At 31.7% G+C, this 12,656-nt stretch overlaps 1 protein-coding gene across 1 annotated transcript; it reads right to left on the bottom strand.

Moving 5' to 3' along the window:
* Positions 1-1,841: 1,841 nt before the first annotated feature.
* Positions 1,842-3,037, bottom strand: LOC149176197 (uncharacterized). The gene has a single exon (XM_089423057.1). It carries the CDS (start codon positions 2,850-2,852, stop codon positions 2,124-2,126), a length of 729 nt encoding a protein of 242 aa, XP_089279183.1. The 5' UTR covers positions 2,853-3,037; the 3' UTR covers positions 1,842-2,123.
* Positions 3,038-12,656: the final 9,619 nt, after the last annotated feature.

The raw sequence follows: 12,656 nt of genomic DNA, 5'->3' as shown, positions 1-12,656 counted from the left end.
CACAAATCCGTTCATATGAAGTGCACCTCCTTCCCTTGGTAGGTTTTGATAGTTTGACAAAGTTGTCGATACCTTCAAGGGTTTCCTCCTCCCAATATTCCTTGGTGAGAGAAAAGAGATGGACCCACACCAAAGCTACAAGGAAATCCTCTTTTCTCAGATTATATCGCTACTTCTAGAATCGCATGAAAAACCCTACATTGTTGAAAAAATATGATCCTCCAAAACCTTCAATTTGTCTTCCAAGATGGAGAAAATCATTGTAAAGAAAACCCTTGGCCCCTAACTCCAATTCTATTTGTTCTGAGGGTTCTATTTATTTAAGATCCACCCAATCAAAGCATTTTCAAAGGGTCATAATCCAATAAATTTGCAGATCAAAGTATGATCCTGTATATATTGGATATATTCTTTGATTTTATTGGATTTAACCTCATATTTTGGATCTTGCACTACTTTTGGCAGGTAATGCCTTGGATTTTTAGCTTACCACAAAACACTCAATGTAGATTTTGTTGCGAAACTAAAAACCCCACTTTATCCAAATGTTTTATGAAAAAAATGTCGAAGATCAAAATTTGATGAGGAATACCAATTCCTCTAGACTCATTATAAACTTTTTGGAACAATCTAACTCACCCTCTCACAAAACTAAACATAAGAAGACGCCGAAAACTACTAAAAAAAATCCAAAACATTTTATAAGAAGACGCCGAAAACTACTAAAACAAATCCAAAACATTTTATAACATATAGATATTTCAAATTAAATATATTTACACAAAATAAACAAATAAAGCACCTTCTAACATACATATTCCAGAAATGATATATCCATGTTCTTCCTGTAAAATGATTTTTTAAATATAACTGTCAATAGGGAAGGACAACACGAATAGAAGGACATTAATGTTATATGTATTCTTCTTTCAAAATGTTTTTTCAATAAACTGGCAATAGAGAAGGACATCAATGTTATATGTATTCTTTATAAAGAGCACAATTAGGAGAATTGCTTCAACATTTTAGCCACAAATATATTTTAATTTATAATCACAAATATTTATCCCATATAAAAAAAAGCTAAATATTCAAAGTGCTATTAGTATCCCGCGGTCTCCCAAAATTACTGACGGTAAATATAATAAGGAGCTTTTCATATGCTTTCAAGTTCAACTTTTTACCCTTATTGACATGATGAAAAAAGTCCGCGTCGTTTCCCTTATCACAATACAAAATGCACAAAATAAATTTGTTTTTTCTTACAATTATAAGTTAAGAAATTTAAAAAATTATAAGTTAAGAAATTTAAAATTTATTTTTACCATGCAATTATGAGGATAATAATAAACATCTGATTACAAAATATCAACACTGTATCTTATATTGATGTTGATGATGTGTATTCTTTTTAGACACAGTTTTTTTAATTTAATACAAAAAAATAAAATAATGCAAGAAAAACAATAAATATTTTATTACGTTTGATTACAAAGCGTTTAATATTCTAATGTATTATGCTTTCAGAGATGAACATCCTTAGAATCAAATTTTTAATATCTTACACAAAATATAAAAAATGAAATAGATTTATATCGTGTTTCTTTTGTAACTAATTATAAAGAAAGTATTTAATTAGTAAAGTTTGTTTTGATTATATATGGAAAAAATTTAAGACATTTGAATTTAGGAAAGTTTATGAGTAAAATTTGAGATAAAAATTTATTAGAAAATATTTCAAAAAAAATTCATATATATTTTAAAATAATAGGAAAATTTATTATAATTTAGTGGTCAAACCAGTTCTGGAAATATGTATCACTTACTAATTTCTGCGCAAGCAGATTGACTCATCAATGTTATTCAAGAAAAGCCACACCAACTAAAATTATTAGTGATCTATAAAAAAAAACAAGCTTTAACTGATGCCAGAAACGATTTCTGTCTTAGACAATTAACCTGTTTCCTTGCATCTCAGAGAAACAAATTCTCCACTAAATAACAACATTTTAAAACTCCAAAATATATAACTAACCTATTTAATTTGGATATGATCTAAACTCTAAAATATTAAATACTCTGTACTTAAATGTTTTTTGTTTATTGTCCACTGTTTTGAAAGCTCAAACATCTTGATCTTGGAAATTCCACAAATCTGTGAAAATGTAACCCTCCTCCCGCTGCTCCTGCAAAGTCGCACTGAAATATTCGTCAATCGACGGGATTTTTTCCGAATTGGGAATCCCAGTGTCGTCTGATGCCGCAAACAGCGACCACCACAGTGCTAAGTCGGGGCACTCTTCCGATATCTTCTGCTGTTCTCCCGATAACTCCATTTCCGAAACCATAGACGACTGTGACGGCGACGCATGCCCTTCCAGAGACTGCAAACTCGGAGGAGGCTGGCCCAAGGCATATTTGAGGGCGGCATGCCCTTCTTCCAGAGACTGCAAACTCGGAGGGGGCTGGCCCAAGGCATATTTGAGGGCGGCGTGCCCTTCCAGAGACTGCAAACTCGGAGGGGGCTGGCCCAAGGCATATTTGAAGGCGGCGTGCTGAATTTCCTGACGGGAAACAGAAGTCACAGACGGAATGTCGTGCACGGATTCCGGAAAGTTAAATTTGGCGTTGGGCCCTCTCAGACAATACACTGCGGCGTCGTAAGCACGGGCAGCCTGCTCGGGAGTCGTATAAGAGCCCAGCCATATTTTCTCTCGAGATTTGGGCATCCGGATTTCCGATACCCACCTTCCCCATTTTCGCAGTCGAATTCCCTTAAATCGGCGGCACCCGGGATCCTCGTGTGTTTGAGCAATTTCAAGGTCAGGTTGCTGATTGGGGAGGTTTTCCATATTTGGCGACGCAGAAACTGAGACCAAAAGAGTGAGTTTAACGATATTTCAGGCGGGGAAGGGGAAGGCCGTGGAGTGTGGGGGAAAGACATTGATGTCAAAATATATGTGCAGTTAGACGAGTGAAAATTTTGGAGGCGCGTATAGTCAGCGTTTTTTCAGGCGAGAGGAAGATGCGGGAGAACAACTGTGAGACTGATAGTGAGAGTGACCGAGTAATTCATAGAAGACTGGTTTTTGATTATTGAAAACGCGAATGGATAATTTCGTTGCATTTTTGGATTTTTTAACCGCAGGCTGTCTTGTCTGGCTGGGATGCGACAGAGGGACCTAGTTCCATGCTTTTCATGGCACTTTTCGCTTGTGACACTTCAACCCTTCTGCACCGTGTATAATTTCGCTCTAATACCTAGTCGAACGCTGTTCTATTTGGCATTTGGTGGGACACCCAAATCTATTTATTTGATTTTTTGTTTTTTAATACTTTTCGAAAATTCTGTATGATTTTTTGGAATCTTTAATTTAAGTTATAGATTTATTGGGGTCTTAGAATATGCCTTAAAACTATTTTTCTTTGGGTACGAGCTCGTTGCCTTCATACTTAAGGAAATAGGTTAATGACACAAGATCCAGAAGCATAGCCCCAGGAGTGAAAACTTACCCCTTAGGGACTACGAGTGAGTTGTTCCAGGGCGTGGTCTTCCTTGAATAACCTTGAATAAGGGTGATGAGTCAGCGTGCATTCGCTGTTAGCAGCCGAGATGTAACCTTGAATAAGGGTGATGAGTGCATTGTTGCTGGTTTGACAACTGAGTTATGCTAGGTTTTCTTACCGTGTAAAAACATCTAGTCTGCTCTCTTATGGTGGATGCGTAATTCAAGTGGCTTGATTTTTTTGAGTAAGAGTGATGCTTAATCAGCGTTTGCTGATAGCATAACAATAAGTGATGATTGTTCCCACTTCCCTTTGACAAATAAATTATAATAACTTTTCCATGTGAAAAAAATTATATATATATATATAAATTTTAATGTAAATTTTTTTAATCCATCCATATAATAAACACTCCACTCACCAATAAATAATTATGCTTTTTTTTTGTTCCCTAATGCTCACCTAAAACTTTCCACAAATTAAAAATCCCCTACATAATCCTAAAATTCTTCACAAAATGAACTACTCTAAAAATATCCATTATTTTAAATTATATATTTACAAAATACAAATATTTTATTTTATTTTTTAAAATATTAAACATAGTTTAAATTTAAAAAAAATCATAATTTTACATTAAAATTTGATGACCATCGAAAAGAACGAAACCCCAAATTAATCTCATTGTGAAGTCATCCTAAATCAACGTACTGATAATTGGACATCATACATAACATTCACGCACAATGAGAGTCATTTTTTTACACCTTTTTATTAACCTGTCAAATCCATGTTAAGGTTATTTAATACTTTAATACAGTTATTTTCGATTGATGGTTACATTGCGATAAGGTTTTTCTTTTGACCTTATCTTTATTCTTTTTACTTCATTTTCATAGGTTATTTAATAGAGATTTTACTGTGTTTATCAATAATTGATATTATATATTAATGATGAGATTGCTATGATAAAATTTAAAAATTGATTTGGTTTTTCCACTGTTTATTCTATTTTATTTAATATTATTATTATTTTTAAATTTAAGATTATTTAAATTAATTACTTTTATAAATATTATTATTCATTATTTTTGCATTTATCTCTGTTTATTCTATTTTATTTAATATTATTATTATTTTTAAATTTAAGATTATTTAAATTAATTACTTTTATAAATATTATTATTCATTATTTTTGCATTTATCTCTCTCATTATAATGATATAAAAAATTATTCATTATTTTTTATATAAATAATTGTATTTATTTTAGAAAAAGATTTCCAAAATTTTAATTTAATTATGATTAGATTTATAGTAGATATTTAACTTTATGAAATATTTTTAATAATAGTTATCCATAACAGATTGAGATTTATTTAGAAAATAATTGAGTTTATTTATTTATTTTTCAATTAAGTTAAAACAAAAAATTAATTTTATTCATCGTATTGAGATCTTAGTGTTTATTGTTACTCTATTATGTTTTCCTTATTATATGTTTTATTTTCTAAATTAATACATGTTTAATTCATATATTATTTTTAATTATAAATAATAATAATAATTTAAAATAAAACTATACTTTAATTAATTTTTATAATTTTTTTAAAATGTAGATAATATAGACTATATTATAAAATAAGGATCTTAATGCTTACAAAACTCATTCCATCTTAAAAAAGAAAATTAAAAACACTACTAAATGTATGTTAAAAAATCATAAAAGGTTCTAATTATTACTGGTACATAGAGGGAAAGGTTCTATGTTAAACAAACCATAAAAGGTTCTCATTATTACTAGTACATAGAAGGAAAGGTTATATGTGAGTGAAAATTGAGGATGAAAAGTTGTCGTTATTTTTTTTTATAATTTATAATTAGATTTTAAAGAGTCTCCAACAGTGTGGTTATAGCTGTTGGAGTCTCTGCACGCTCTATTTAATCACGCTAAGCTGGATTGGTTCTTCAACTTGTCCTGACGATGAACCACAACCACACTGGTTCAAAACGCGTCGACAAAAGATTGGTTATGTGATTTTGCCGAAGATTATCTAACAAGATTTTAAAGAGTTAAGAAAATCAATAAAATTATAATTTAAAATGAACATTTAAATTTATCAACAACTCAATATAGAGATGTGTAGACTATATATTGGAGATGTTTATTAGATATTGACATTAATCATTTAATTTATATAAAATATAAAAAACTAATTCATCTTAAAAAGGAAAATTAAAAAAACTACTAAATATATGTTAAACAAATCATAAATATAGAACATGTAGTTGTGACATAAGAAGGTTCTAATTATTACTGGTATAGGGAGGGAAAGGTTATATGCGAGTGAAAATTAAGGATGAAAAGTTGTTGTTATTTTTTTTAATTTATAATTAGATTTTAAAGAGTTAAGAAAATCAATAAAATTATAATTTAAAATGAATATTTAAATTTCTCAACAATTCAATATAGGGATGTGTAGTTTAAATGCTTGTAAAATTTAACATTTATATGTTGGTCCAATCAAAAATTAAAACATAATATAAAGTATAGGAGGAGATGTGTAGAGATAAATGTTTGTAAACATTTAATATTTACATGTCAACTCAATCAATAATAAAATGTTAAAAGTAATCAAAATAATAAAATCCAATTTGTTATATTGTAATTTTGTTTTTGGTTTTTTTTTGTTATTTTTGTTTTGTTTTTTTTTTATTTGTCTATTATTATATTATGAAAATAATAGTATACACATCTCATAAATTAAGATTCATTTTATCATATGAATTAAAACAAGCATCAAATTGCAACTTTGTCCCTACCACCCAAGCTAGAAATTATGCTAAGTGAAAAACTCCATAAAAAATTATAACCTACATTGGTAAATGTTAAATTAATAGTGGTCAACATGCAAAGTGAATCATATAGTCTTTCTTTGGAATGAACTAATGAATAGAGATGTGAATTGGATAGTAACAAGGATTTGCACAAATTTTGGTGGGTAGTAACAACTAGTAAGTCTACACATTTTTAGTTTTACTCATACAAAAGTGATGAGGAGAAAATAAATTCTTGCTTAAATTAAGGTCAGAAGTTGGTGGGTAGTAACAACTAGTAAGTCTACACATTTTTAGTTTTACTCATACAAAAGTGATGAGGAGAAAATAAATTCTTGCTTAAATTAAGGTCAGAAGTAATTGATGGTAAATATGTTATTTACATGAGTATGAGATAAGGTTTGAGATAATATTAATATGTAAGATTATAGTTAAGATGTAAATTTTAATTAGTGTGGAATTATTTTTTTTAAAGAAGGGTTTGGTTTTAATTCTTTGTTTAAAATTGGTTGTGTTAAGAGGTGTTTTATAGTTTACTGTAGGGAGATGTTCATGTACTTAAACTAATGGATCTCAGAGAATAGATAAAAAATATATATGAAAGTTATATTAATTTTACCTTGGCCACTCACACCGAGGGGTTTCATTGAGGGAGTAATACCATACCACGTGGGTTCATAATATACTAGGGGATATGTAGGGGGTAAAGGGTTTTTATATTAACATGTATAAAAGCTGAAAGTTAATGAAAAGATATAAAGAAAGTGGGGGGCATTTTTAAATAGCAAGGTGTATTGGGTTGGTTTCGGTAGGGGGTTAAATAATGTTATTTTTAGAGGTATTTCCCAATATGTAGTCAAATTAGGGTTATTGGTTTCGGTAGGGGGTTAAATAATGTTATTTTTAGAGGCATTTCCCAATATGTAGTCAAATTAGGGTTATTTTTTAATATGCCATGAACCCAGGTGATACGTCAGTGGTTCAATATGTCAGTGGTTCATTGAGTGAAGACCAAGTGCTCACATCGAATACATGATAATGTGTCCCACTATATAATGATGGGATCAACCGCCTCATCGAATACATGATAATGTGTCCCACTATATAATGATGGGATCAACCGACTCTATAAACATGGCAACCTAGAGGATAGGGATTCTTGACTTAATTATAACTCATACACATTGGAAATAATATACTTTTAGAAAACACCTCATAACTCAAACAAATATTGAACATTTCTCCATTATCTCCAAGTCCCCCCTTAATACATAAACAAATTATTTACTACACCTAAATTTTCTCTACATAACATAAAATTATATTTTCCTAAAGGATTAGTAAAGATATTTACCACATTATCATTTATATTACAATATATCAAAGTAATATCTTTTGAGTGCATTTTTTCTCATAGAAAATGATGTTGACTCTCTATGTGTTTTGATCTTGCACGATACACTGGGTTATTTTCCAATTTGATAGCACTTTGGTTGTCACACTTGATGATTGTTGGTTCTTCTAGTTTTTGTCACATCTCCTCAAGAATTCTTCTTAGCCAAATTGCTTTATAGGTTGCATTACCTAAATCCTTGTACTTAGCTTAATTAGAAGACAAAGAGATAGTTGGTTGTTTCTTGTTGCTCCATGACACAATACCAGATCCAATACATAATGCATAACCTAAGGTGGATTTCCTGTCATCTGGATCTCGTGCCCTATCAGAATTTGAATAACATGTCAACTCAACATTCAAATCATTAAAATACTCAATACCAAAAAATCCAGTCTCCTTCAAATATTGAAGGACTCTCTTGGCTACTTTCCAATGACTTTCATGTGGCTTGGCCATGAAGTAACTAAGTAAGCTAACTGAATATGCAATATCTGGCCTGGTTGTAGTCAAGTAATTCAAACTTCCCACCAATTGTCTATACAATGTGCCATTCACTTATTTTGTTTCGTCATTACAATTGAGTTTAACATTATGTTCTAGTTGTATATATACCACTTTACATCCATTCATGTTGAATCTCCTAATTATTTTTTGTGTATATTTACTTTATGTGACAAAAGTTATGCCATTATCCCTCCAAACGTCAAGGCCTAAATAGCAATGCAATTCTCCAGGATACTTAATTCTAAATTCCTGTGGCAAATAACTTTTGAAGTTTTCAATTAACCTGATAAAACTTCCAGTTATGATAAGATAATCAACATATATAGAAATAAACAAAATATGTCCTTTTGCATCCCTACTGATATAGATATTTGGATCTCCTTCACTTTTAGTAAAACCTTATTGAGAGAATAATTTATTAATATTCTCATACCAAGATCTAGGTGCTTATTTCAGTCCATAAAATGCTTTCTTTAACCTGCAAACAAGATGTTCTTCTCCCTGTTTTACAAAGCCTTTAAGCTGACAACATCAACTTCTTCTTTGAATTCTCCACTCAAAAATGTTGATTTGACATCTAACTGATTTAAGTTCCAACTATTCTTGGTTGCTAATGCAATTATTATTCTAATGGTGTTCGTTTTAGGTACTAGTGCAAAAGTTTCTTCATAATATACCCTTCTTTCTGTGAATAACCCTTTGCTACATGTCTAGCTTTATATTTATCAATAGTTCCATCAACATTAAATTTTGTTTTGAACAACCATTTTGAACCTATGGGAACTTTATCCTTAGGCAATTCTATCAATTCCCATGCATTATTTTCAATTATGGAATCATATTCTTCATTGATTGCATTTCTCCATTCAACATGTTCATTAACTTATTCAATGTTCAAAGATTCAATGACAGTCATCACTCTAGTCATGAAGGCATAGTATTTATACCTTGCTAGTGGCTGAATTTAGTGTGATCACCTTCTTCGTAGTTCATTGCTTTCATCCTTTCTTCTGCTTTGTGGGGACCCTTTTCCTCCTCTAGGTGTGCTTTCACTGCTTGATTTTCCCCTTCTTTCTGCTCCTTTTTTTATCAACTTCTTTTGTGACATCATCACAATCATGAGGAATATACAATGCATCATAACGGTCATCCCTATGGCCTTTATCTGCATGTTCATGGAACAAAACATCTCTACTTGCAAAAAATTTATGTGTAAAAGGATCAAACAACTTGTATGATTTATGATCATAACCGTAACCAATGAAAATATACTTCATAGATTTTGCGTCAAGCTTTCTCCTATCTTCTTTCGGAACATGAGAAAATGCTTCACTTCCAAATATTCTTAAATGGATTCATACTGGTTTATAACCATAAAGAGATTCAAATGGAGTTTTATGATTTAAAATTTTAGTATGACTTCTATTTTTTAAATAGACAACAATACTAATGACTTCGGCCCTAAATGAATTGGTAATATTTTTACCTTTCATCATACTCCTTGCACATTCCACTAATGTTATATGGCATTGTGTATTGTTGTACAACTCCATTTGCTTTGCAGTATTTCACAAATTATCCTAATGTATATTCTCCCCCTTGATCAGATTGGAGGATTTTGATGTATTTTCCCGTTTGCTTCTCAACCAAGCTTTTAAACTTTTTGAAATATTATTGTACATCCTATGATACAAGGTTAGGTTTCCAAAGGTTGAACTTTCCCTATGTCCTAGTGAAAATGATGGGTGGAAATTGGGTGATAGTGAAGGATATAGTGACTATATTTTCCAACCTAGAATATAATGAGCCAACCTACTTACACATTTGCAATATTTTAATTATTTAACCCAAATAAAATAACAAAAGTCATATTTAAACAAGATTTAACTTGACACATAATATGTAGGAATTGGGTGATATGTCAATCCCAAGTAGAATGTGTTCGTTGCTAGATGACACCACAACTTGTAGAAATATTAAATTAAGGCCATGAATACACCCAAATTAAAACCACATTTAAACTAAAAGATTATAGAATATGGACTAAAAATATATGTGATAAAATTCTGAAGGAGTTTCGTTTTGATTCAGTTTGTTGCACTGAGAGATGCATTCTACAACCCCATATGAGTGCGGTGTGTGATTCCATCAGTGCTCAACCTCGAGTTGACACATGTCCCTTTTAAAATAAAAATAAAATATTCACAAAGTTGGTTATAGTAAAAACAATAATGAATATACATGTTTGGTTGGTTTTAATTATCTCAATATGCTCACTAGGTTAGTTGATATTACAACCTAGTATGAAGGAGATGTAATATTCGTCCACTCTCACTCTCAACCATAAATAAAATATTTAGATAGCCATATGAAGTGACATAATTCTATAATAAATTTAGAGAGATAAAGTAATTAAAAATAAAAATAAAAATCTTATATTTTGTCTTTTGTATTTCATAGAGAGATACCATAATAAAATATTTCAATCCGAAAAGAGAAGAAGTAATCGAAAGTAAAAAAATTGAATTAATTCCTCACACTTAAATCCTTCTCGACAATTAAATCTGGAGTTAAGATGGATCTAGGTTGGTATAATATATATGTAGTTGACATTGAAATATTTTATTTATAATTCACGTTGTCCACATTACCTTTAATTTCTTTGATTATTAATATTTTCTAAATATTACATATCACATCCATATTAAGGATTGAAAGAATTGTAAATATCCCTCATACACTGAATTAGAGAGCTACTATTAAGGGAATAAGAGTTTTATCAATCTTTCTCTCTATATACTTATCACATTAAAATATTTTAGTCGAGTATTGAAATATTTTATTTATAATCGAAGTTAAAATTTTATTTTTTATTGACATTTTTTAAATCTTGAATATCAACTCCACATTAGAAATAAAATATATTACACATCTTCCTAGTAATGGAAAGTGAAAATATAAGAAATTTTTTAATCTAATCTTAAGAAATTTTTTAATTTAATCTTTGATTTCAAACTTCGGTGATCCATCTTGTTCTTGAGATTTTTTTCGTATTAATCACATAATCAGTTTTTTATTGGTCCAACAAGGTACTGGGGTTCACTGTCGGGCTATTTTTCTTTATATGAAATAGATATAAAATTATCTTACTTAAGTTGCGCATTGAAATATTTTACAAAATAATATTTATTATTAATATATTTTTGTTTTAAATATCACATGTAAACTTAATGTAGAATGAATTACACATAATGCAATATCCTTTTTTTGCTTAAGCAAGAGATGATCCTTCTATTGACTTAGGGAAAAAAATAAAATACAATGGTTACAACAAGCGCACATAAGCGCAACCCCCACAAAGGAAGAGGGAAAATTAAACCAAGTGCCCGAAAAAGCTCGGAATTAAAAACGTGCACGAGGATCGCAAAGTCCTCTCACAAGTTAGCCTCCATTGATCTTGCGCCTTTTAATCTGACGGTTTAAAAAACAAATCTCGCGGAGAAGTAGCCCGCGGAATACCCCCTGAACTGCTCGACCAAATATGACCGTCGATCGCTCCCCTTCTGATCCTACGGCTAGTATCCATATCGCACAACTTAAAAGCCCAATGCATACTGCGCGATGAGGGCGGTATTCCTTCCCCATCCCCCACCACGTGTTGCCCTCCGAGTGGCATCGCTAGCTTTTCATGAAAACCATCTTTGGGTTTGAGGGCACCCGATAAAGGTGGTGAGCCGTAAGCAGTTTTGACCCTCCGGCCCCACAAACCTGCACAACCATGTGTGGCCATTGATCGACCCCCTCCTGATCCGACGGCCATAAGCAATATCGCGCAGCACATAAGCTCTATAAATACTGCGCAATGAGGGCAGTATTCATTCTTATTCCCCCACCACGCGTCGCAAGCTGAGTGGCATTGCATGCCATCTGAGAAAACTACTTTCTGTTCAAACAGCGCCCGATGCATGTGGTTTATCCTGAGTAGTATTTGACTTCGGTTTTCTACTTCCCCGGTCACCAAAGCATTGCACGAGGAAAACGTGCCCTGAAGGGTCGCGTCTTGCATGGAAAACACCAAGAAATGCACTGGCCCCCTTAATCGTTTTTCATGGTAGCCCATTTCCTCGAAGCTTTTCCTTTTGAGCAGATAGCTTCTGGCCTGATGACTTCCTCTGTCCAGGTTTCCAGTAGCCCCAGGCTAATGTGGACTTTGTTAAAATTCTGTGTGATCTTAAAGTGCCTGTCTGCTGAGAAGCTGTCTAAAGTGATTTTATTCCTCATTTACGTAGAGAGAAATGTTGTCTCTCTGTCTGTTCTGATAGTGCTTTCTGTCTGTGAGGGCCCGAGATGAGAATTCCTCTCTCAATCTGTCATCGGTTACCTCCTCCCACCTACAACACCTGTCGATGAGC

This window comes from Pinus tabuliformis, chromosome 4_1 (assembly GCF_031772625.1).
Source record: "Pinus tabuliformis cultivar Carrire ecotype Pingquan chromosome 4_1, CPIR1, whole genome shotgun sequence".
In the NCBI taxonomy this organism is placed as follows: Eukaryota; Viridiplantae; Streptophyta; class Pinopsida; order Pinales; family Pinaceae; genus Pinus; species Pinus tabuliformis.
The sequence above is the reverse complement of the archived record's forward strand: the minus strand, read 5'-3'. Positions and strand labels throughout refer to the sequence as shown.

What these genes read in the sequence shown, in the direction of transcription:
- LOC149176197 (XM_089423057.1), bottom strand. Translation starts at nt 2,852, where the DNA reads ATGGAAAACCTCCCCAATCAGCAACCTGACCTTGAAATTGCTCAAACA.